Source organism: Lepidochelys olivacea (genome assembly GCF_965140295.1).
Source record: "Lepidochelys olivacea isolate rLepOli2 genome assembly, chromosome: 3".
NCBI classification, from domain to species: domain Eukaryota; kingdom Metazoa; phylum Chordata; order Testudines; family Cheloniidae; genus Lepidochelys; species Lepidochelys olivacea.
Window position 1 is genome coordinate 191,501,228 of NC_140413.1, and position 27,119 is coordinate 191,528,346.

The window sequence follows — 27,119 nt, forward strand, 5'->3', positions numbered from 1 at the left end:
GGCTCCACAGCCGACCCGATGGGTGCCGCTAAAGGAAAAACTTTCTGATGACTGTGCACACGGCACGCACACACCTATTTGGAATTGATATGAGCAATCACTTGAAGAAAAAACAAATTTTCGAAGGCATATATAGCTCAATCAATAAAATCAGGTCTGCAGTTTTGCATTCCAAAGTTTTCACATATAATTTCTGCATCCAAATTTTTGGATTTAAATGCTCAAGCACTGGCATGCACAGATAGTTAGAATCTAAGTATCTGAGACTCATGCATGCAAATACCATTTAATGAAAAAACACACATGAAAAATACATATGCAAAAATATTAGCAAGAAAGATGGTCGGTGCAATTTTAGAGACTTCTTTTAAAACTGGCTCTTAATGCTAAAGAATTATTAATTATAAAATGTGGGCTCATACACTACATAAATATTTGTAAGGGAAACTCATAATATTACATCATTTTGGGCACAGGCACCACCACATAATTCAAACCCACTGAGGATAATTTTAAATTACGTAAGTACAGTTTTTAAAATTTGCTTACACAGTAAGTTAGTGGGTAAACACATTGTAGAAGGCATCATTTTGAAATCACTTAAAATTACGTTTTCTTTACAAGCTGCAAATATGTAATGCCACTGACAGGAAAATAGGTTTCCCTATGTCCATACCTTGCTGGCTTCCATCATTGTAGGCAAGAGGCACATATTGAGTTCAGGACGAGGAGGACGGATATTACTTTTCCCTCCTATTAATTTCAGATTTTCACGACAGGGGAAATAAGGTCCAAGAGACACTATAGTGTAAATTAGAACAAAATAATAATGAATTAAAAAGGTCAACACTAGCCACCCCCCAGTGCACACAAAAATCAATTGTACTGAAATTCAACTGTAAAATACAACAATTAGAAATACATACTTGGAATATTACTGTGGTGGTATGTACAATGGTTATGCTGCAGAAATGGAACCAAAGTGTGCAGGAAATCATGAGGGCTTAAAAGCACAAGCTCCTTGAGGACATCTACAAATGAGAAGTTGGTTTTGCTATTACACAAAGTTATTTCTTAAGGGTAAACATGACTTATAGCTCATGCATCTGCAAACCTGATCTATTTGGATTATTTTTGCTAGTGCACATTGTGGAGGCAGGCTTTAAGTGAACAAAATTTAACGTGAAAACACCTGAATTAATCAAGGTTCCTTCACCTCTACCATGAGAAGAAAACCTAATCAGTGTTATATCAACTTTCCCTTAACAACCAATAAGAGGGGTGTCAAATTGTAGGAAGTAGAAGCTCAAGAAAATTACCCTCTTTGCTTCTTCTTTACCATATCAGGTCTGACGCCTGGAAAATGGCAACCAGCAGCAGCCAGGACGACAATGACAAGGGCACTCAAAGTAACAGGAAAAGGCATACAAATTACATTAAAAATAGGTTTAATTTGGACAGTGGGTTAGGCCTTCACAAACAAGAAAAAAAATGCAAATTCTACTCCTTAAAAAAATCAGATAAAGCCTTTCAGAAGAAGTCTGCTAATGCAAGACGACAAGACTTTCTTGGTATGACGTCCATTCCTACAAGTTAAACACCCCACCAGGAACCAAGAAGCAAGAAACATCATAGCCCGGTACTTTTAAAAGCTATTTAACCTGTCTTTTTACTTTTATTGTTGCATTTTTTAGTAAATGGAGTATAGAAATGGACACAGGGAGTTCTTACTCAGAGTAACGAGGTTTCTGTGCTTCACAATAAATGAGTTTTCCCACTAACTTTAAATATTAATTTAGTTACCCTGTGGATGCTAAATTAAAGATCTGGGACTTGATTCTGATTTTACTAACACTGTAGAAAATCTATTGATTTCAACAGAGTTATTCCTGATTCACACTAGTATAAGGGAGAATAGAATAGAATCAGGCACCTGGCTTTTAAACAAGCTAGATGAATAATATAAAATGATGCCTAACAAATCCTAAATATTAATTTTATTCTTGATATACAAGGATTAGTAAGATTAATGGGAAAACAAACAATTCTATTAATGTCAAAAAATTAACAAATCCAATGTGCAGAACATTCATAAATACTCATAATATAGAACTGTTTCTGAATTTTAATTTTAATTTAGTTATCTGGCAAGAATCTTTCCTGACTGCAGTAGCATTAATACAACTTACCAATGCAAGCATTTCTAAGTTCTGAAGGACTGTAAGAATTTAGCAGAGTTAAGAGTTTATGGGCAAATTCAATTCGCTCCTGCCACTGGATTAGCGCTTGCTTCACATCTGCAAATACAAAAACATACTAAGTTATCTATCAGGGGGTAGCCGTATTAGTCTGTATCCACAAAAACAACAAGGAGTCCGGTGGCACCTTAAAGACTAACAGATTTATTTAGGCATAAGCTTTCGTGGGTAAAAAAACACTTCTTCAGATGCATGGAGTGAAAATTACAGGTGCAGGCATTATATCATAATATAGATACTAAGTTATCTGTCACCCAAATTCTTGATAACTTTTAATTCCTGAAGAAAGAAAGAGAATGGTAACCTGGAGCAATTAAAACAATCGTACCAATTTTATAAACATGATCTTAATCAAAGTAGAAACCTAAGACTTGTCACTGGTCTACTGCTGTCAAAACTATACTATTTATTTTTAGATACATTTTAACACTTTAATAATTTCATTAATTTAGTCACTGTTATTGTCTCAAAAAAGAGGATTCCCAAAGGCTACATAGCCACGAGACAAACTATGAAAGAATTTCTGTCAATGAAAATTAATTCGTTCAAACAAACTAAAGCCTTTAATCTCTATAAAAGAAAATCATTACCAAACCTTTTCTCTGAAGATATGGACGTGTTGATTTAAGGACCGAAAGGAATATTGACAAAAGTTCCACCAGGTCTCCAGTCACGTGACAAGCTGTGGCCTCATGATACATCATGTGCAAGGTGTTAAAGGACTACAAAAAAGAAAGTAAAATGAAAGTAAAAGTTTATACTAACAAATTAAAATTTATTATGATTTCTAATTTAATCCTACAGATACTATTTTTACATTTATTTTACAACCACAGAAAGATGTATCAAATGTTTTATGATCGATGCTGACAGATATAAAGTTATTCAAAGAAGAATTCAGTATATACAGTAGGTTGTTCAAATAATGAACAGTTAGTTAACTTTGAACAAAGAAAGTAATTTTAAGTTGTGCTCTAATATCATTGCCCTAGTACAGAGTTTGGTATTATGGAGAGACAGTAGTCTGTCCACGATTTAGACTGTGATTTGCTTTTGGTTATAAGACTGATTTTTATCCCATTCTAAATTTCGCCAATACTAGAGCAATCAGAAATTTCTCACTGTGTGCCCGTGGAAAATGAGTTTAAAAATGCTACTGAAAAACAGAACAAACTCTGCATGTACATGCAAACAGACTGATTCAGGAAACAAAAAGCTTTGCAAACACATCCAGCTTACTTTATAAAATCTGTAAAACGAAGACATTTGCTTCAAGGTGAATGCAATCTGTGCATGCCTAGCCTATGCAGTTTGTAAGATGCATAAGCTAAACAATTCTGGCTCAAGGCAATTACTTAAGTCTGCGTAAGTAGCAGGTGGAGACATTAAAGTCTAAAACCCAGAGCCAAGTATAGCCCAAAACACATAAAATTTTACAAATCTTTAATCCCAATCAATTTGTCTAGTTACAAAATTCTATTAAGGAGGCATGGGAAAGGGACATTTGTTTCAGTAATCATATATTCTAGTTAAGTTTATGTGCATTCCTTACAGACATACAATATAAAATTCTATGTCAGCTGAATTATTACTACTGCTTTAACAAAAGCATCTTCTGGGGATTTTTGACTTAGAGAAATTGTAGTGGTATAGGATACTCATATTGCTGGCAATACACAATATTGCAAAGATTTTGGCAGAAAAGGTATTTGAGAAGATGTTTACTCTGCTTGAATGCCAATTATGTTTCAAACATCGAACAGATAAGGAAATACTATTTATAATATTAATCTCCCTCAAACTATAATGCAAAACCTTAATTATGATCTATATTTATACCAGGAGAAAGATTCAGGATACACTGTCAACCCTCTGCAGTGAGGAAATCTATTCTGCTGACGTGGAAGATTCTTAATGCTGTTTATTTAACATATAAAAACACCTTCAGCAGACAGTGACAGCATATGGTCTATAACACAGTACAACAGTTACAAGTTTAAGAGCAGGTCAGACAAAACATTGCTTATACCACACTGTGGCCTTATCCAGCTTCCAGTGCCTTTAATGGAGTTGTATTGCGTCCAGTGTTAGCCTTTCTGCATGAAGCACCCTTCAACTAGAAGGTGAACCTAGCTGTTAAGCAACAAATCTAGTTACACTTTATTTCTAGACATATCTTTGTAATGTCCTGTGCCAAAACCTCCCCCATAAAAATAAGTTTGATACAGAAACAGACAGAGAGAGAGTTTGGTTCATAAATTTGTTAGCTCAAATTTCTTACATCTAAACATTTCTAAGAGATAAAAGGCAAGCAGCAAAAATGTCAGCGCAAATTTAGCTTAGTAGGTTTACTTTTATATCAGTTTTAAAAATTTACATGGGTTTTATAGTATTGCAGAGTTTTGATTTTATGATTTCTTTTCTTTAAAAAAAGAAAAGATTTATTTAGGCTTTTATATAGCTTTTGTTATTAACATTGTCATCACTGGGAAATCCAAACTTCTGAGATCAATTAGCTAATGATGAACACTTTAAGATGGTTTTATAAGTATCCTAGAATTTAATCACCCCTCTTCCCCTTTTTAGCTAATTTTAAAATGACTGATACTGTATTTAAAAAAATACTTAAAGCAAGCATATTTAGCAATAAGGAAGTGATGAGACTGCCCTATCCTCTCAGATGATGAGTCAATGGGAAAGGAAGATGCTCATTTGAACTAAGTGACAATGAAATATTTACCTCAGTCATCAGGATTAAGCCTCTATTAAACACAACAAGAAGCCTGTCTTCATCGGATTCTAATAATATTCTGAAGGCACTAGAAAAGAAAGAAACACTTAAAAAAAACATGCTTAAGATACCAGATTTTCATAATTCTCACAAAGTCTTAAAATTATTAAATTTAGCATTAGTGAAATTGTATTTTGAGGTATAAGCACAGATCAGGAGAAAATGAAATGAATACAATTATCACCTTCAGTCCTTTCACTTTATTAGTTTAGAAGTGTTCCTAGTTGTGCCAAACATACTTCTAAAACTAACTGCTTTGATGGACATAGTACCAACTTCCATCTTTTTAATACAAGAATATCTCTTCAAAAAGTATTTTATGAAGATTCTCTCCAAAGTTGTTTTAACAAGTAATGGCTTGAAAATATTAAAAAACTAAAAAGAACAATCCATTCAAAGATGAAGGTTTAAGGTTTTTTAAAAAAATGCATTTTAAGTGCAGGGTAAGGTGCAATTAAGCACATATTTGAGAATGCAAATGAGTAGAAATATTTCTGAAAGAGCCATTTAAGCATATAGCTAGAAATAAAGGATTTTTCCTGGCCAGTTGAGCATTTAACTGAGCACTCAAATTAAGGGTGCAACTGTACACTAAAAAGCAGTACTGAGTTTTAAAATAATTTAGGGAATAGTTCTTGTTCTCATCATATATTGAACACCCCCTCTTCTTCTTATTTACATACGTGTTCCTTCCTATGTAAGCTTATGCATACAGCTTCTAAGTGCTACCATTTCTTTCACTTAAACAATGGTTTCCAGGGTATTTTCCATGCAAAATAAAGCATTACACCAGAGTATTTACAAAAAATAATAATTACACACTAATATTTCTACTAAGTTTGAGCATCCAATTATGCAGAGTATCTGCTTCCATGCTAAAACAGATGACTACAAATATGCCCTCAGGGGAGTAAAGGAGATTTTCTCTTCTCACAAGAACATTCCAGCCTATCTGTTACTGGGTTTACACTCCCAGTGATGTGACCTATGTGACGCAGCCATTTTATGGTCATATCCATAAATAAAATGGAAAAAAATCACGAGTTTCACATATTCAACACAGAACTAAAATTAGAAAAAGATGCACCTAAAAACTTTAAACTCTTTGTAGATTTGATGTATAAAATAATCTCAGATAATGCAGAAACTCTGCCCACAAAGCCACCATTTCTACCTTACTCGTGCCTCACAATTTTGCAAGGGTGGATAAATTGTCACATTGTACATGCTCACCAAGCTATGCAAAACAGGGTGGGTTAAGATACAGAATGAAGTTTCAGCTTTACGACGGAATTTCTAGGCTTTATGTCAAAGAAAATGTTTTAATGATACCACTTTGTTATGGCTTTCTAACATTTCGTTTTGAATAACAACAATAATATATGTTTATTTTTTTAAATTACTGATATTTATTATATTTATGTAGTTCCTTGCATGTTGGGAACTTATAAATTAAATTATTATTTTCATGCACAATAGGGTTTTTATGTATAAAGAGACAATTTCTGTATTTCAGAGACAAACTACAACTTTACTGTTTTGTATGCGACTTTTATAAAGACAGTATCATAGATTTTTTCAAAAAGTGTATATAATAAACTAAACTATACTGAAGAATAATTTATATTTCAAATTCTAAAAAGTGCTTTTTTTTTAAACTAAAAAGGATTAAGCTGCCTCACTAACATTTCAGTACTGTAATACCTTATTAAAGTAGTCCAACAAGACCGTCCATCTAAGCAGCGCAGATAGCAGCTTATGGTTGTTTTCTTAAATTGCTTTATGTCTTCTATCTCCTCTTCTCTCATATCTGGCCTCTGAGCTACAAACAGCTGCATGAGGTTAAACAGCTCTTCAACTGCCTAAAACAAACAAAATAAACATTAGGTTAAGGTAATCTTTCTTAATTAATAAGTTATGGTTTATATTCTCCTCTTCATGACTGTCCATTATTTCTATTAAGCAATACATTGAAGTGATATATATGTGTGAATCTAGAAGACATTTTTATGTATTTTAGAGAAGGGGAAAAATCAGAAAAATACACAGCATTGATATTCTTTAAATATTACCTTATTAAAAAAATAAGAGTACTTAAACATAAATGAAAAAAGAAAAGGAGTACTTGTGTACTTGTGGCACCTTAGAGACTAACCAATTTATTTGAGCATAAGCTTTCGTGAGCTACAGCTCATTTCATCGGATGCATACTGTGGAAAGTGTAGAAGATCTTTTTATACACACAAAGCATGAAAAAATACCTCCCCCCACCCCACTCTCCTGCTGGTAATAGCTCATCTAAAGTGACCACTCTCCTTACAATGTGTATGATAATCAAGGTGGGCCATTTCCAGCACAAATCCAGGGTTTAACAAGAACTTCTGGGGGGGAGGGGGGGTGTAGGAAAAAACAAGGGGAAATAGGTTACCTTGCATAATGACTTAGCCACTCCCAGTCTCTATTCAAGCCTAAGTTAATTGTATCCAATTTGCAAATGAATTCCAATTCAGCAGTCTCTCGCTGGAGTCTGGATTTGAAGTTGTTTTGTTGTAATATCGCAACTTTCATGTCTGTAATCGCGTGACCGGAGAGATTGAAGTGTTCTCCGACTGGTTTATGAATGTTATAATTCTTGACATCTGATTTGAGTCCATTTATTCTTTTACGTAGAGACTGTCCAGTTTGACCAATGTACATGGCAGAGGGGCATTGCTGGCACATGATGGCATCTATCACATTGGTGGATGTGCAGGTGAACGAGCCTCTGATAGTGTGGCTGATGTTATTAGGCCCTGTGATGGTGTCCCCTGAATAGATATGTGGGCACAGTTGGCAACGGGCTTTGTTTCAAGGATAGGTTCCTGGGTTAGTGGTTCTGTTGTGTGGTATGTGGTTGCTGGTGAGTATTTGCTTCAGGTTGGGGGGCTGTCTGCAGGCAAGGACTGGCCTGTAGTAGGTTTGAGTGTGTGTTGGGTCATCCTTCAGGATAGGTTGTAGATCCTTAATAATGCGTTGGAGGGGTTTTAGTTGGGGGCTAAACTGTCTGAGGGACATATGCACTGCCAAGCTGCCATATGTCCTAGCAATTGAAGACAACTTCTTGCTAATCTCTGGGGGCTTATTGGGACCTTGGAAAAGGTCGGTTTGTTAGACTCAAACCTGTTGATGGGACAGTAAGCTCTGGCTGCCACTGCATCCAGAGACATCCTTATGAAGTCCATCTGCTGTACTGGGATCAAAGTGGACTTTTCAATGTTGAGTTGAAGTTGTACCACTGCAGAACAGGAACACTGCTGTTGTACAGCAGAGAACTTTGTTGTGCGACCAGCCCTTGAGCAGACAATTGTCGAGGAAGGGGAAGACAATTATTCCAAGTCAATGTAGGTGAGTGGCTACTACTATACTCCTATGACCTTTAAGAAAACTCTCAGGGCAAAGGAGAGGCTGAAGGGAAGCACTGATACTGGAAATGGTCCTGGCTGACCGTAAAATGAAGGTATCTCTTGCAAGACCAGTGAAATGCAATGCAAAGATATGCATCCTGAAGGTTGAGGGCTGCAAACTAACCCCTAGAATCTAACGCTGGAATTATAGCTGCAGGAGTCACCATCCTGAATTTCTGTGATCTCACAAAAGTGCTTAGGAGTCAGAAATCTAATATGGTCTCCATCCCTGATTCTTTTTGGGGACCAGAAAATACTTGGAATAGAATCCCTTCCTCCTGTGCTGGATTGGGACCACTTACATGGCCCCTATGTATAGAAGGGAAATGAATTCCTGTCTCATTAAATGATTGTGAGATGTGCCCCTGAAAAGGAGCAGGGGAATGTAGATGAAACGAATGGAGTAATCCGATGTTGTGGCTTTCAAAACACATCTGTTGGATATAATCTGCTGCCACAGAGTTCAGAAATAAGAGAAATGGTCTCCAGAGAAAGGGATGTTGGAGGAATGGTGCAGCTGAATAGTCCTCAGGTGGGGACATTCCAGACCCTTGACCAAACCATCAAAATTGATGCTTGCATAAGGTGTACATCTGGGTGACAGAATCAGTCGTGGTAAGTGGTCATTTCTTTTGGTATCTTGGCCTTTTCTTAGGTGGCTCAAAAGGCGAATGGTATGCAAAGAACTAAGCCAGATGAGCTCTCAGTGCTGTTTTTGTTCTGCTACATGTTCTTTTGTTTGCAGGTACATATATGCAGAGGGACCTAAGAGTGGCCATGGAATCTTTCAAGGTATGGAGAGATTCTTTGGTGGTCTCAAAAAGGAGTGTAAGTCCAGCAAAAGGAAGGTCTTCAACAGTATTTTGGACTTCCCTAGGAAACCCAGACAGCTATAGCCAAGATGCTCTAGAAATTATGACTGCAGTGGAGACGGAATGGGCCGCAGCATCAGCTGTGTCTATGGAGTCCTGCAATGGGGTTCTTGCTAAGAGCTGACTTTAGCTATGATAGCCTTGAGCTGGCCACGATGTTCTGCAGGGAGATATTCAACAAAATTATTGAACTTTTAATGGCGTGGTTATATTTTTCCATATGGGTTTGGTAATTTGCAATCTGAAATTGCAGGGTCATTGAAGAATAGCTCTTAAGACCAAACAGGTCAAGTTGCTTTTGGTTTTTTTCATAGGGCATATACTTCGTGTGATTTGTCTGCCATGCTCGCCGACAGCCTCCACAACTAAAGAATTTGGTGCAAGGTGGGAAAACAAAAATTCTGATTTTTCCATTGGGATGTAATTCATTTAAGACTCTGTTTGTACATGTGTGATGTGGTGGCATGAGTTTGCCAGATGGTTTTTGCAGGATCCAGTAACACTTCGTTCACTGGTAGAGCCAGGCGACTAATGGCTGTTGTATGCAAAATGTCCAACAGTTTGTTGTGTCTCCTGGCTCTCATGTAACAGAATTTGTAATGAGTCAGCAATGCATTTAACAGGTTTCTGAAACTGTTTAAAATGGTCAGCAAGAGAAGGAAGGGGCATTATCTCCTCACCTTGTGACGATGATGAAATATTAAGTCTTCAGTGTCACTTCCTTGTCCACTCTAGCCTCTTGCTCCTTGAAAGACTTCTGAGGTTGGGGCTGTTGAGGAAGGACTGATGGAGCAAGACAATATCCTTTCAATGATCTCCTGGAGAGGATTTAGGTCTTGAGAACTGCTGGTGATAGGCAGCTCATGAATCCCAGTATGGCCAATGAGGTGGACCATAAGGCAAAAGAGGGGGCACCTGATGTTGGCCATGCCAGTGAGAAGGGACAGAAAACTGTTTTTTGCTTGGAATTTCCCTCTCAGTGAAGGTGGTTGGGAAAATGTCCCTTTGACGATGGACAGGAGATCCATGTACTGAAATCTGGGAGTCAGAGGAATCACTCTCAACATAGTCCAAGGGCAGGGCAGACAGTGAAGGTGAAGATGGCTGTCTGTCCTATGCAGTAGATACTAGAGAACTAGAAGGTACTGGGTAAAGATAAGGGACCAGGTGACCCAGTTATCTTGGTATTGATAGTTGTCAGTACCCATTAACAGTGGAGACTTTGTCTGAAAACAAACAACTCCCTGGAGTATCTAAATTCCTGTAGCACTGGATGTATGGGAGAAGAGGTATTATGAGGCTCCATCATGGCCATGGTACCAAGAGCAGACTGCTTCAGCGGTCCCATTTTAGAAAACGGTGTCGATGCCGATTGTTTCGGCAGTACATGTTAAATAGATGATGACGGTACTGAGGATGTTGGTGATTCTTTGGTGTCAGTAACAGAACCAGTACCGCAGAAGTTTGTAGGTAGTGCTGATCTCCAAGAGGCAGAGTGCTTGGAGTTTCTGATAAAGCTATCATGCTTAGACAGTACCTGAGTTGGTTTTGGTAACAATGTATGTCTTGCACTGTGTTTTTTCGAAGCACTGAAAGTCTTCAAAGAGCTCCCAGTACTGGAGCAGCCTGGAGCCTCAACAGTATTCCCCCAGGGATCTGAGATCTCCCAAGTAGTCAGTCTCTGAGATGAACAGCTTCCCTTTGATGAAGGGTCTCTGTTAGGAGATCTAGCTCCTCTACTTCAAAGCCTCAGCAGTACTCTCCATATTCTTCTTCTGCGAAGATCTTGGTGACTGGATCTGGAGGTTGACGGAGCACTAAGTGTACTCAGAGGCTAACGTACAGGGAGGGGTTTCTGAGCCTGGATCTGAAGCCGGTTGCAGGGCTTGCTCCACCATAATATTCCTACTTTTTGTGATCTACTTTTAAAAGAAATGCAGATCTTGCAAGTGCAAGGTATGTGGTGTCTCAGTCATTAACTAGGGTGAGTTTCTGGCAGGAGAGGCAGCATTTGAATCCCAGGGATCTTGGCATACCTTGCTGACAACCCCCAAGACTGCCCATCATGTAGGAGGGGAAGGGGTATTAACAAAAAAGGGACCCCTTAAATCCAAAGAGGTATAAAACTAAATGAACTAAACTAATGTCAAACTAACACTAAAAATGTAAGGTTAAGCTAATAAGCTAAACTTGAAGCAGGCATGCTAGATGCTCCATCTCAGATTGTAGGGCTATTGAGAAGGAACTAAGGGAAGTTCTCCTGCACGGTGCTCTATATCTTCAGTATGGGGTATGAGGATGTCAAGAGTGCATATGCAGGCCAAATGGGCACTGCTATCAAAAATCTCCAAAAATGTATGGAGTGCATGTGTACTTAAATGGAGCATGGTCAGGGACACTATTGAAGAACCACCTGTGGTTACTCTCATCTTTAGCATGCTTTTAGAACATCTACTGATCCCACAGTGCTCCATCTCATGGTGGGAATGAAAATTTCTTAGATAGCATCACTGTAACAGAGATAAGGGCAGCTGAATTTTATTCCATCTTAGGAAATAAAATGTGGTCTTTGGGCACCTGCTTGTTAACACACCCCTCAGCTGGCCAGAGCTTTAGAACTCCTGAATAAGATGGACCAGGATAAACTATTCATTTCAACCAGACACCTTCTATATGACTGATATCACTCCCAGATGGTCACACAGTTTCATGCCCATTTACAGTTCAGTTCTACTCTGAAAAGTGACTGTGTGCCAGATAAACCAGTGCCAAACAAAGTTGCTCAGAAAAATCATGTTTAAATCATTATATACATTAACCTGAAAGAAGACATGCTAATTATTTTACAAGGGAAAATAAGTTGCGGACAACACTCTTTCTTAAGGAGAGATATTATAATGGTCAATGTACCAACAATTTCTAAGAGGTACATAGACCTTACAGTAACAGAACAAATAACTACCCACTGTTTGCACAGGACACAATGGGCCAAATGCAGGCTCTGCTCCAGCAGCTCAAACCAGTAAGAAACCTAGTTTAAGAGATTTCCTTGGTATAGCTAACTTTACACCATACCACCTCCTGGCCTCACCAAAAAAGTTGCTCTTAACTGTTTCTCATGACCAGACTAGTCATCCAGGATCAGGGGGAACCATAAAGGTTGCTTAGAGACACCTTTTCATTCCCAAGCTGCTTTGCTGCAGAAGAACTGGTGCTCAGAGGCTGGCCCTATAAGCTTTATGGTTATTCATATCAGGAACGCAAGACTCAATAATATTTTTGCTTTTAGGTATGTAAAGTTGAGCTTTTGTCTAGTTCAAAGTATTTTTTATAAAAAAATATAGTCAAGCAATACAAATGAGGAGGCATTTAGAACAAGTGTCAGAATATCTATTCAGAATGAATGTACTTACTCCTGGGTATTGACTGGCATGTGGTGTGAGATTCTTAAAGGCCCACTGGATATTCTGATGAGAAGCCAGCTGTCTTGTGAATGCAGGTGACTGTTCGCAGCATAACCGCAGAATGCCATAATAGGCAGGCAGCATCCCACGGTTAAAGAGCACCACATCCTGATCATCATGGTCTGCTAGGATGTAATTGAAGGCAATGTTCTTTGTCACCACAGGATTCTGTACAATAAGGCGTACATTTTCTGGGCAGTCAACACATACGTTATACCAAAAAGAGAGCAAAGCCTGTTTATTGTGGTTGGTGGCTATAGCAGGCTCAGAAAGTTTAGGCTGGAAAAGGTTCCACAAGTCCATGAAATAAGTGGAAAACATAAGTTTCTCAGTTTTTGAGATTAAACAGTAAGTCATGAAACTAAAGTAGGGCACCAGTTTAGTAGTGCCATGAACAGCAGCATCAACATACAGCTTTGCTCTTGAAAGCAGGCCAAGAAGCACATTGTAGACTTGATGAAGAACTACTGTAGTATCTGGACTGAGAGGCAGGTCACGTGTAGGGATATGCAAGGATCGAGTTGATCGGAACATCTGACGGAATGAATTGCTTGGAATAAGTGACACCAAAAGGTAGGCTGCAGCTTCAAAATAAAACAAAAAACAAATCTGTCAAATCTTTGAACAGGACATGCAGATTAATATTTATATGAGTACTTTCCATTTATAGCACTTTTCACTAGTGGATCTAAAAGCACTTTACAAAGTTGGGTAAGTACTATTACCATCAAACTGGAGATGGAAAAACTGAGATACAGTAAACCTGAGATGTGTCCTGGGCCATACAGTGAGTCAAGAGCACAATCGAGAACAGACCTCAGAACTTTTTATTCTAATTTCCTGTTCATTGCCCTGCCCTATCTACTAGAACACAATGCATCCAATTGCAGCCTGTTGCTGAGATGAAAATGATTATTTTATTCTTTTATTACTAAAATATTTATCAGTTAATCAGATCTCACTAGATCTTCAGTGTTCCCTATAAATGGGAGCTGCAACGCTGTGCCTCCAGTTTATACACATTGTCTCCCAACCCAAAGCCACAGGAAATCTGTTAAAACAGCATGAAGTCTACTACTACTATTACCACCATTCCTATGGACGTGAGGTTTCTAGGAATAGCAAGGACAGAGGCAACCATGGCAGCATGGCTCCTACCACAACACCAGGGACCCAGAAGAATTTGGAGCTAGTGCAGCGGTGCAGGCTTCTCTGGGATCTGCAAGTTGAAGGGCTCAACCAATTACTAATTTTGGAGGGTCGGGGGAGTGGCGGGGAGAATGTAAAAGGGACAGCAAATACCACTCCCACCTAAAATGCAACTATTTGGTTAAAATTCTAAGGATAACCTCCTGGACTACCCCTTCCCCTGAAGCCATGTGATATTTGGATCATATTAATTTAACTATGTCAGACACAGAAAATGTAAATGTATCATCATTCAGGTTAATAAATCAAATTATGTTTTTCATCGAATAAAGATAACATTGATTGATGAAAGAACAAGAGTACTTGTGGCACTTTAGAGATTAACAAATTTATTAGAGCATAAGCTTTCATGGGCTACAGCTCATTTCATCGGATGCATAGAATGGAACATATAGTAAGAAGATACATATATACATACAGATAATTTGGAAGCTGCCATACAAACTGTGAGAGGCTAATTGTATGTGTGTGTATATATGTATATATATATCTAATAAGCCTCTCATAGTTTGTATGGCAGCTTCCAACTTTTCTGTATGTGTGTGTGTATATATATATACATATATATCTATATATCTTCTTACTATATGTTCCATTCTATGCGTCCAAAAAAGTGGGCTGTAATCCACAAAAGCTTATGCTCTAATAAATTTGTTAGTCTCTAAGGTGCCACAAGTACTCCTTTTCTTTTTGCGGATACAAACTAACACGGCTGCTACTCTGAAACCTACTATTTACTGATGAGATACAGTAGGTATCAACCAAATTAAAGCTAGCTTTAATGAAGGTAATTATTTCAAGGTGAGTAATCTGTGGATAACAGATAGGCACAATAGCAAGAAAATTCCATTTTCACTTGTAGTAAGAAAACATTATATATAATAACTAGGGCCCTACCAAATTCATGGTCCATTTTGGTCAATTTCATGATCACAAGATTTTAAAAAATCATAAATTTCATGATTTCAGCTATTTAAATCTGAAATTCCACAGTGTTGTAATTGTAGGGCTCCTGACCCAAAAAAAGGAGTTGTGAGGGGGTTGCAAGGTTATTGTGGGGGAGTTGCGGTACTGCTACCCTTACTTCTGCACTGTGGATGGCAGCGGCACTGCCTTCAAAGCTGAGCTGCTGAAGAGTGGTGGCTCTTGGAGAGGAGCCCAGCTCTGAAGGCAGAGCCGCCACCAGCAGCAGCGCAGAAGTAAAAATGGCCTGGTATGGTATTGCCACCCTTACTTCTGTGCTGCTGCCTGCAGAGCTGGACCCTCAGCAGCTACCTCTGTCCAGCCACCCAGCTCTGAAGGTAGCAGTGCAGAAATAAGGGTGGCATGGTTTGGCCAACAGCCACTGCTCTTCGGCTGTCCAGCTCTGAAGTCAGTGCAGAAGTAAGGTTAGCAATACCATGACCCCCCTAAAATAACCTTGTGACCTCCCCTCTGCAACTCCCTTTTGAGGCAGGAATCCCAATTTGAGAAATGGTGGTCTCCCCCATGAAATCTGTGTAGTATAGGTTTCAGACGTGTTTTCCACGATATGCATCTGAGGAAGTGAGCAGTAGCTCACGAAAGCTTATGCTCTAATAAATTGGTTAGTCTCTAAGGTGCCACAAGTACTCCTTTTCTTTTTGTGTAGTATAGGGTAAAAGCACACAAAAGACAAGATTTCATGGCCCATGACACGTTTTTCATGGCCGTGAATTTGGTAGGGCCCTAATAACAATTTATAATCTGAAGAGCCAATTTCTTTAACTTATATAAAACTTACAAGTTCTGACTCTAGGATAATTGTGTGCCAAAAGAAAACGTTCAACCCAGTTCTCCATATTTTGCAGCACCCAACTGTGGGCTAGTTTATTTCGAGGAGTCTGCACTGCCAGCCAATCCAGGCACTGAGATGGATTGTATTCAATCACCTAGAAGAAAAGAGGAAAACAGCAGCAAATAAAATACAGTATATTTTATAGTACTCATTATATCAAAAACAACTAAGAATTAGTAAGATAATGGGTCAATTAAATCACAGTCAATGGCTTTTGCGTTCCTAAGTCACTTACGCACTTTTGAAAATTCCTTCCACTATTATTAAATCCAGCAAATAAACTCTATTTACATTTTACAGTATTGTTTAAAAACGTTTACAAATTTAGGGGGATACTTTCAAGGCTGATACTTAACCAACCTTGAGAGTAATCCCATTTGTAAAAATATTTTCTTTTTGTACTTTTTGCAAGATGACGCATACCTCTCATCTTTTAAAGTGGGACACCTCCCAGTGTGACGGCTGCCATGATGGCCAATACCAGGAATTGAACTGATTACCTCTAGAGCTGAAGGCATGAGTCTTTACAGTTTATGTTGAAGAGAAAGGCTTTCAATCCCTGTACCCTCTTCCCCGTCCCTTCAACTCCTTAAAATATTCTCCCACAAGGCCTATTATCTTGAAGTGACAGGGTGACGGAGAGTCTCCTTGTTTGTTTATAAACTGCCCAGCACATTTTGGGCATTATAAAAACAGATGAATTATTTCAATGTTATGGGCTATCAGCTTATCACTGTTTCTTTGAATGAGAAGCGATGACTAAATTATAACTTCAAACTGACACAGTGGAATAGGAAGGATAACAATGAACACTCCCTTTAAAACAAACTCAGTATTTTAGCAAAAAAAAAGTGATCAACGGCAAAAAGAATCCAATATGATTTGTTCTACATACTGTACCTCCCATATCCTCTGCAGGATGTAAGAAGCAAAGGGTGGCATTCCTGGAGGACCTCCAGCAAACTCCATTAGCATGGTCAGCAATTTGAAAAAAGGATTGGCTGCCTGCAATGCAAAAAGATACATATATACATTTTGATCACTTTTAGTCAAGTGATACACTTCTCTAAATAGTTCTTATGTTAAACCAAATACTTGCATAAAAAATCTTTGAAAACAGACCAGATATCAGAACACTTTTAATAATCTTTGACCTATGTCTAGCTGTAACCTCTGAAACATTCATGCATATAGTAGGACTAAGGCTTATATCCTTTGTATGCTGCAGAAATGAAATACAACAAGTAATGATCATACTAGGATAATCAATAGGTAGACTGCAGGCCAAATCCAGACCACCAAATGCATTATTGTTATTATTTTTTAATTATTTTCTCTGGAGTCTGGACCTTGACTATACACCTTAGCCAAGAAATTTGGACTTTGACAAAAAATAACTGACTATCCCTGCACTAGGGATCTCAGTACTGGAGCAGTATTCGCCAGGAGTGGATAACGTGATCACACACACTTGACTGCTTGGACATTTCTCTTAATAGAGGGCTGTGGTACACTTGCACAGTGTTGGAGGACAGACAACTATAGCACATTATTATATAGATGGTATCACTCTCACTGTAAAATTATCATCTTAATTTATTTGCATGAAGGGTAACATTTTCAAATGTGTCTGTCTCAGGAACCTGACACCTTGAACTTTTACCCAAAACCAACCAATCATTTGGTCATTCAGGGTTCAAATTGATTACTAGCTTAGGGTTACCTTTGAAACTACCCAGCCATTTGTAACCTATCATATTGGCTCTAATTTTAAATATGTTTTTAAAGTTTGCTAAAACTAAACTAAACATTGTTGGATTTTTTATACACTTTACTCTTCAGCAAGGACAAAATACTACCAGGGTGAAGGGAAAAAAACATTAAAATTTAGTACATGTCAGACCATATGTAGGGAAATGGATGTCACCATCTGATATTTCCTCTTCTAATACACAAAGTTATCATGAGATTGCTTTAAGCACGTGCTTCTTTTCCAAGCATGATCAGGTCTCCTCCCTTTGCCATGCCCCTATTTTTCCCTTTACTTGTTTCTGACAGTAGCAAATGAAGATGGCCTTATCTGGGCATACGCTTCCCATTTTGCATATCTTTATCATGTGGAATGCACACAGAGCTCTCAATATGCTTGTTTTTTAGAGCAGAGATTTATTCCACCTAACATTCGTGTGCATCTAACTGCAGAACTTTGCCGAAAGACTTGCACAATCACAGGATAATCTGTTCTCTCCACTTATCTTAGTCCACAGACATTTCTATTTATCAGATCATTTCTCTTAACTCTCTACGTGAAGAATCTAGAAAAGTGCGATTTGGTTTTGAGCAAAGTGATTATCTGGAATTGGGTAATCTATTTTAGAAAAGCTGGTATATAATGCAGTAAGATTTTATTTCCTCTATGTAAGTTTTAATGGATCATTTGGCTATCAAAAGATTAATTTAGTCATTTAAAACAGAAAAAAATTAAGACAAATCATTTACTAGATAGGCAGTTTCTTTACATACCTCAGGAGTCAACTTTGCTATAGATGTGAAAAGCATGGACACAATCTTAAAAACAAAACACAAACAAAACTCACTTTTAGATTTATGTTTGTTCAGTTGTAACAATAAATCACCCCAGTACACTGTTCAGTTAAACCCTCTCAACAAATAAGCAGCAGCAGTGGCTGGTACTTACGTGTTCAGCAAGTCGATTATTGTACCGACACAGGCTGAAAATGAGATTGCAGGTTTGCCTGATATTGATGCCATCACGAATATGTTGAAACAAGAAAGGAAAACCCTGTAAAAGGACCAAGGTATTATTAATATCTGACAACTTTTAATGATTTTTTTCCCCCAAGGTAGTTGATTATATTTTCATATTTAGAAATATTACCTTCCCTCCTGTTAATGCTGCCATGTCATTTTGTGACAAAGTCAAGTGCCTAAAACACAACAAAATATTTATCACTTTAGCATAGAAACCATTAAACTGGATTTATGTACTAGCAACCAGGGAACTGAGTATGTCAGCCCAAGGCGCTCTCTACTATAAATTTTAATGTTACACCTAAGAGAAAATAGATGAATTAAATTAAAACTGATACTATAATTTGAGCATGCTAAATAATTAAAAATTAGGCCTATAAAATGATTGTTCAATGGTCTTACTAGGAACTTCAGTCGTTTGGTCAGCAAAGCACTCAATATTATACTTTAAAATGCCTAAAGACACTGTGCCAGAGTACGATCTCAGTTACACTAGTGTAAAACCAGAGTAACTCCAGATTTACACAGTACAACCAAAGTCAGAATATGTCCCTTGGAAGTTCTTGCCTTTCTGAGCGAGACTGTTCAACCAGAAGAGCAATCAGGGCAATCATCTTTTCAAGTGCAGCAGGCCTGTATTTTTCTTCTGCTAATGAAAGAATGTCTTCCTCCTCCTCCTCCTCCTCTCCTTCCTCTTCAGATAGCACTTCAACTTGTGGCTGGATAAACAGGGGGGGTTGGGAGGGGATCCATAAACTCAATAATGACATTATATACCAGAGTTTCAGAGAGACTTCTAAATGTTTTAAATTTTTTTCTCAGTTTTGAGCATTCCAAACACCCTAATTTGCTTGCACAAATCAAATCAAACAGACATCTAATTATCTGCTTTGCATGTTCAAATATTTGTATGTGAAAACTACACAACATAAATTCAAAAGCTGGGTTGAGACCATCCTATTTATTTCTTTATGATAATTTAATTAATTACTAAGAAATTGCAAGCAAGTTTAAAGTGTACATGAAGTGAATTGGTAGTCTCAGTTCACATCTTAGCTGATAGCAGTCTACATAATACAAACTGTTGACACAAAGGGCAATATTACTGCCAGTCTCAGCAGAAAAACCAAGGATTAAATGGATATGGAAACTGACCTATCCTCTCAGGTCTAGAAGGGGTCACTCTAAACCAGAATTGAGGCACACTGATAGGACAGTATGAAGAACCTGAATGTCTGCTGCTAATTCTGTACTAAACAAAAAACGTCAGTATACAGCATAATCAATCCAGCATTTTTCAGAAATGCTACATTCACTTGAGATGACCATATTAATTTATTTTTCTTTTAAAGTGCAAAATTTACTGAACAGTTTTGATATTATTTATCAGCTGGTAAATTAAAAAAGAAAGCAACAAGGATTACTTAGTCTGAAATATGAAAATCTATTTTTCTACAAAAAAAAATATTTTAAACTTACATTTTCAGGTCCTTTAGTTCCCATGTAGAAATGGACCATTGTTGATATGGCTTGCAATGAAAGCAAGAACTGACTCTGAAAATGTAAATATTGAGTTATCTGAGTAATACACATACATTTATATATACAAACACAATTTCTAAAACTACAAAAGCTATATTCACCTCTTCTTCTCCCATTTTGGCAAATTCATAAAGAAATGCAAAGTACTCCGTGAGATGTTTACTGTGAGGTTTAACACCATGCTCCATAATTGACAAGAGCGTCTTCACAAAGCGAGTTACACATGAGCGGCTACCAATATCTTCCACAGGACCATCCATGTCATCCGAACTGAAAACATAGTTCTATTTAGTACGTTAAACTTGCATTAGACAAAATGATCTTGAACCAGTCCAAATGGAAGTTCAATGAATCTATGTTTATATATTCCATTCTTACTGTAAAGATTCAAGGCTCCAACACTATATCAGCTATGGTAAGTATACCATGGAAGACAATTATACATCACAATATAATCACCCAAATTATAAATGGCACCTACCACTGAAATGCTTGTCAGTGTAATGAGGGTGAAAATGAATTTATTAAAGCATGGTTTTAGTCGGAAGAGGAATTTTATAAAAAAACATAATGGGATTTCATAATTAGTCTCTCTCTAACTTCCATGTCAAATTTTCTCAGTTATCAAGTCAGACAATGATTATTGTACAGGAATGTTATGGTGTTGTTTGCAAATGAGACCTGTGTTTTAGACAAGCGACAGAGATACCAGGATCAGAAAAAAGTAAGTGTTCATCATGTTTCGAAAATTTCTTCTAATGCTTTTTAAATATTCTAATCTCAAAAATGTTTTGTCTTAGAAACTTAAAATGAACCGAATCCTCTCCCTTCCATCCTCAGCAGCTGTGCTCTTCCTGAATACTGTCTAGCCACAAGCAATCTGATTTACTAACTCAGTTATCTGCTTATGGCACCTTCTCCTCCTTCTCACATCCCACCCAAGGGGACAGGCAAATATATATATTGCCTGTGCATTTCCCTCAGACACGTTTTTAGCTTCAGTACCTGTGCCAACACCACTACCAAGAGAAACTGTTAATATCCCTACCATAGTACCTGAGTCAGTTTTGCTTCCCTCTACTCTTCCCTTGGAAAATGAAGTTCCACAGAGGGGCATGTCTCCTGAAGTTATTTCTGGGTGCTAAGAAGAGATCAGGAAATGAGCCCCAACCTGTGTCACATTTTGGGAAAGACGAAGTGGCTTTCCACACCTATATGACACTGTTTGAGACACCAGGTCTCCTTATCCTTCTTGCAGCAGCCTTGTCTTAATGAGGTCTTTTTAGAAGCAGTAGAGTATGGATGCTGCTATCTTTCAACTCTAATGCTGAAATGTTAAGCACCACCACACTCTGTAAGGCAAAATGTGGTGGTAAAAATTCAGAACCTTGCAGAGGAGAGAGAGATTATAGCAGAATCTTCCCCAGTACTGCATGATATGGTCTGATCCTCACATTCCCACTCCACCAGCAAGAGGATAGGTCAAGAACTTTCACACACCACAAAAGGAACATGTGATGGCGTTTGCCCCCATAGTGAAGGAATTTCTCCGACCCCACTGAGGGAAAAAGACCAGAATTCACACTGGGCTAAGTCATGCTGGGTCAGCGAACTGACACTATTTCTTGAGGCTGCCACCTTTTTCTTTAAAATCTCAGATTTCATTTATAGGAATGTCTGTAGCCCTGATGAGAAAATCCAGAAAACGTGAAATGAGTATGAACAGATACAGCGATTACTGCCTGAATCTGCAAAGAGCCTAAAAGAACAGCCCGCAGAGGTATGAACTGTTCCATTAATCCGAATTGAGAGTGTTAACTCAGATCCCCAAAGATGGCAATTTAAAATGTTGATATCATTAACTATTTCACTGCTATCCAAACATGTAAGAAAGGAGGAGGAGGATGACAGATCTGCTCTAACTGCTCTGTTAGTGTCTCTTTTTGGTGCCACAGGTGGCAGCCATTCTGGAGAGGACTGACATATTTTCTGTGGAGCTGAAAGGTCAGAGGGGAGCCCCATGATGCATCCAAGCCCCATGAAGGGAGAGACATCCCACAAGCCCAGTGGGGTATCCAACATCATCAATCAACCATACTAGCAGCCAGGGCCACGTAGGCTCTGGGGGTGTGTTTGTTGCCAAGTGGCTTTCACTCTGTCTGTAATTGCTCCTGCTCCTACATCTCTGTTGTTTGTCTCATGCTTACAGGATAATTTAGGATAATTTAATAAGCAAATCTTTGACACAGTTGTAGCACATTTAATTAAAAATAAAAAAAGGTTTCAGGTGTAAATATTTTACCAGTCTTCCATTCCTGGTTGCAGATACAGATGTGCATGCACTGGCCTCAGTCTCTGTATCACATGAATACACAAGCGCTGGAACATCTGCAAAAGGATAAGTTATAAAATAGACTTCTTTTGTTCACTTTTTTAAGTATGCGTGGGTCTGTGTTTTTATAGTAAAGCATATTCAGGTTCCAAAAACTGTGTTTCCCAATACTAAATGTTTCAAAATTATAGTCACGATTAAGATGACCATATTCTATTTGCTGTCATGTTGCAGTATCAAACTCTAATGTGACAGTCAAACCTGATTTTAATGAACACACTTCATGGCTGGAACCTAGATACGGTCTTACTATTAGCGTATTTTGGATTATAATGAAATGGGCACCTGACAGTGCTTGTCATAAAGGTTACACAATAGTTTCCATTATTTTCTGTTCCTACATATTCATTATTTACTTTTTGCCTGACATTTTGCATACTCTGTCTCTGGGTGTGCGTAAATTTATTTCATTGTACAATAATTCTAATTAAACTTTTTTTAAGAATGTCTATAGCAAAAAATGGCTGAAATTTGAAATATACATTGTACTCATTAAGAACTAGCACATTTGTCTAATATTTAAGCGCACCTAATGAAGCACAACTGCCATTGTGACACTGCTGCATATTTAATGAGTTATACTTTTACACTGCAACTATTACCATAGCATTCTCCCCACTTGACCTGACCAAAGGAGGCACACATAGCAAAATCCTCCCAAAAACATCTTAATACCAGAAAAAGGTAAAACTGTGGTAGTGAGAAAAAAATCACTTACGATTTTAGCGTTTTATTGATACATTCTGCTATATTTTGCAAATTATAGAATTCAAGTACAGAATCTTGCAGATTCTAGCTAAGCAAGTTGTCAGTGGGACTACTTGTATCTTTTTCTGATGCAAGATATAGTCGTAATATAAGCTAATAAAAAAATGCCTTCAGCTAAGCAGCCAAAGTCAAACAGCTTGGTTCTATCTCATTCCCACCTTAGTGAGTTATGAACTTAGAGTAACTGTGAATATTCAAATACTAACACTAAGTACAGATAGCTTTTTCACTTTCATGACTTTTACAGAAAAGGAAATAAAATTCAAAAATTATGTTAATGAAAATGTTTCACAGTTAAAAATAGCACACAAAAAAACAGAAAATGCAAAAGTTAAGGTTTGAACACAAGTATTGACTTGGGAGCGTTGTACTTACAGTATGTATTATTTTTTATTCCTGTTTCTCTGGTTAAGTGTGTAGATCACTATGTCATTTTTTATGTTACAAAATATAAGTTAATATAAACAAATATGCAGTTTGACTGAGTTTATGTTGATGTTGCAAGAATCTTAAATTAAGCCCTATCTGACTTAGTGATTTTGACTGCGAACCATAACACTGCATTTATGACTGGATGGTTCTTGCTCACACACTCAGGGAGTAACTGATTGCCACATGTGAGGCTGGGAAAGAATTTTTCCCCAGGTTGGATTGGCAGATTTTCACTTTCCTCTGCAGTGAGTGGGTGCGGGTCATATGCCAGGATTATCTGAGTATATATCACATAATCATTTTCCTACTACTGCAGGGACTGAAGCACGGGTGCACCTTGGTCCCTCCTACTATCTATCTGTGGCACATAACAGTCTAGTCTCTTTTGGGCTGTTATACTTCGGTCTAATTTCAGCTGGGGAGTTATAGTGCGGGTGCTGGGTGGTGTTGGTGGCCTGTGACATACAGGAGATCAGACTAGATGATCTTGTAGTCTCTTCTGGCCTTATATTCCAAGACTCTGAATAGGATTTTGCTATGAATAATATGATGTTTGCATAGCCACATAAACTTCACAAATCATATATACACATGGAGCAGGAAATGAGAGTTATGTGCAGTAATGTGAATGGCCAATAATATTGTACAATTAGTAATGAACAACCATTTCTGCTCATGGATCAAATGGTATTTTTTTGTATAAAATCATATTTTTCTTACCTGCCTCACAATTTGATTGGGACACTTGATTAGAATCTGCATTGGCCACCAATCATCATCAGCCATCCGATCCAAAAACCACTGCATAAAATACATATTATATGCTCTTTGTTGTACATTTCAAATTAAGTCATTATTTTTTCTTACAGTCATCCTTTAATATGCTATTAAAATTCAGAGGATTATTAGAAAGTATTATTATTAAAACAGAAAACATAAGTCCAAGAGAAATCTGAAAATCCTTTGTCCCTGGGGAAGGAAGAAAGAGGGAAAATAGTAACTATACATACGAGTTTGCATGTAATATCTTTAATACTCTTCATCCCAGGATTTCTAAGGTCTGGATTCAGAGAAGCTATCCCTGTTTCAGAAGGGTGCTTAAGGATGTGGTTAACCTTAAATATGCAATTAAATCCCATCAAAGTCAGTGACATTTAAGTACGTATTTAAGATTAAGTACATACTAAAGTGCTTTGCAGAAGAGGGATGCTTAGGTGATTCCTGAATCAGGGCCTTAAACGCTTTTCAAAGGTGAGTAAGCATTATTATCTCTATTTTACATTTGGAGAAGATTAGTCTCTGTGAGATTAAATGTTCTTCCAAAGTCAGATGGTGAAAGGCAGTTGGGAGTAGAACCGAGGTCTCCTGAATCATAGAACTATGCTCTATTCACTACACAATGTTGCCACTTTAGAATGAACAATCCAGGTTCTTCTTTTTTTTTTCTTGGTTTAATAGTATTTTAGCATGTTCTTCTATTTCTAGGTCCTTCACTTAACTTGTTTTTGGTGTCTTATTCTCAAACCACAGTGATGAATGTGTGTCACCAGATTATTGAATGTTAAATATCAATTTAACAATCTGAAGATTGGATTTGAAAACAAACACTATAATTAATGCATATATATTAGATAACATCTATTGCAGGATATTAATTATGGCTGAAATTATAACATTATGCAGTAACAGAAGGTTTCCGTCATTAAGACTTGCAATCTCAATGTCATATTGGACACCCTTCTCCTTGCATATTCAGATTAAGACCAAATTCTGTCAATTTTTCCTCTCCTATATCTCAAAATTCTGTTCTTTCCAGCCATATGGCAACATTCTTTGGACATGCCTTCATCTTCAGGCTGCAATCTCTTTCTCCTGGCTTCCCCGCATGCTCCCATTCGTCCATACAAAAACATTAATGCTAAAATCATCCTCCTCCCACAAAACTCCTACCATGTCATTCTATTCTTCTCATCCTTTCACAGGCTTTCCTTTGCCCTCCACATCAAGTTCAAGTCCCTCATCTTCACCAGCAAGGCTCTGTATGAGTTTGCTCTTGCCTATCTCTCTACTCTTACCACTTCTTACTCTCTTTCTTACTCTCTTCACTCCACCCCAGCCTCCCATGTCACTGCTCCTTTTGTTTCCTTTCCCTTGTTTTCATGCCTTCTTCATGAAACTCCCTTCTGATGTCTACTGTGCCAAGTGACCAACCTCATGCCACTTAAACCCCTCTGCAAAACCTATCAATATTAAACAGTCAGCCCAAGAGGGTGTAGACAACTATGTCTACTACTACAGTCATGAAAGCGTTTTGCCTTATGGCCTGCCTACAGGCTCACCAGAAGGGGAAGCAATGTCATCCTCTTAGTCCCTGCAACATTCTTCATACAAAGTTTAGGCTTTGCACGGGGGAGGAATTTCACCTCTTAGTACACGTATGTCCAAATACTCCAAAATACCTAGTGATGCTAATCCCTAAAAATGCAAAATTTTTTATATAAAGTTGTTTTTTTACTTTTTTACCTTGTTCAACACCTCATTATTTATCTCACCTCACAAGCTGCCTGACTGTTATTAAACTGCTTTGTTAACAGTTCAATCCACTGAAGCATTGTGGGCTAAAGAGAAATAGGAAAAAAGATTTTAAGATCAAATTCCAACTTAATCTTAAATTTCTACACAACCAGTTAATATATTTAGTCTTAAGAACAAATGCAATCACAATCCATTAAAATGTTTAATGAAACTGAAATAAATCTCTTAACAAAAAAGTAATACATATTTTGGAGATTGAACTAAGTACTATGCATTGTGTAGTCACTATCCTGGCACTGCATTTTTCACATTTAAACTGATTTGATATTAATTACATCCTAAAAAAAATCTTTCCCAAGTATTGTTTATCCTCCTCCTGCACTCTTAGGAGAAATCATAATCCATGTTTATATTAAAATCCAATGACTCCAAATACCAAGAGTTGTAACTCAACTATAATAGGGAGACCACTATTTTAATTGCCAAACAACACTATTTTAATTGCCAAAATTAATTCTCAACATGATCCCAAAACTAAAGGCATATCAAGAGTTTTCAGTTAATTAAGTGGAAATAATATTTTGTATCATTTTAAGATTTAGAATCTGATTTTAGTTTAAAAGTGAGATTAGGTGATTGATGGTAAAAAATTAGCTAATTTTTAAGGAACAAACAAGTCCACATTAGTTCTCCATAATGTACATGCTACGTTCTTGTATTGAAGTGTATGAAGAGTTTAAAGAAGTTGAAACTGCTGATAAGTAAAGAGCTTTAATTTACTGAATATATATTTTTTTACTTCCTAACTTTGGACTAGATTGTCTC

At 37.4% G+C, this 27,119-nt stretch overlaps 1 protein-coding gene across 1 annotated transcript in view; it reads right to left on the reverse strand.

The window, feature by feature from the left end:
- The window catches only part of USP34 (ubiquitin specific peptidase 34), a 265,626-nt gene that overhangs the window by 19,747 nt on the left and 218,760 nt on the right, over positions 1–27,119 (reverse strand). The window contains exons 57-74 of the mRNA XM_084622930.1: positions 26,312–26,377; positions 24,480–24,560; positions 22,470–22,555; positions 20,269–20,437; positions 20,105–20,179; positions 19,193–19,344; positions 18,753–18,801; positions 18,552–18,656; positions 18,377–18,421; positions 16,754–16,858; positions 15,800–15,947; positions 12,778–13,412; positions 6,754–6,911; positions 4,999–5,077; positions 2,854–2,980; positions 2,190–2,297; positions 927–1,031; positions 677–801 (exon numbers count right to left, since the gene is read on the reverse strand). Of these exons, the coding sequence (XP_084479056.1) occupies positions 677–801; positions 927–1,031; positions 2,190–2,297; positions 2,854–2,980; positions 4,999–5,077; positions 6,754–6,911; positions 12,778–13,412; positions 15,800–15,947; positions 16,754–16,858; positions 18,377–18,421; positions 18,552–18,656; positions 18,753–18,801; positions 19,193–19,344; positions 20,105–20,179; positions 20,269–20,437; positions 22,470–22,555; positions 24,480–24,560; positions 26,312–26,377 (2,418 nt within the window). The remainder of the gene's footprint in view (positions 1–676; positions 802–926; positions 1,032–2,189; positions 2,298–2,853; positions 2,981–4,998; positions 5,078–6,753; positions 6,912–12,777; positions 13,413–15,799; positions 15,948–16,753; positions 16,859–18,376; positions 18,422–18,551; positions 18,657–18,752; positions 18,802–19,192; positions 19,345–20,104; positions 20,180–20,268; positions 20,438–22,469; positions 22,556–24,479; positions 24,561–26,311; positions 26,378–27,119) is intronic.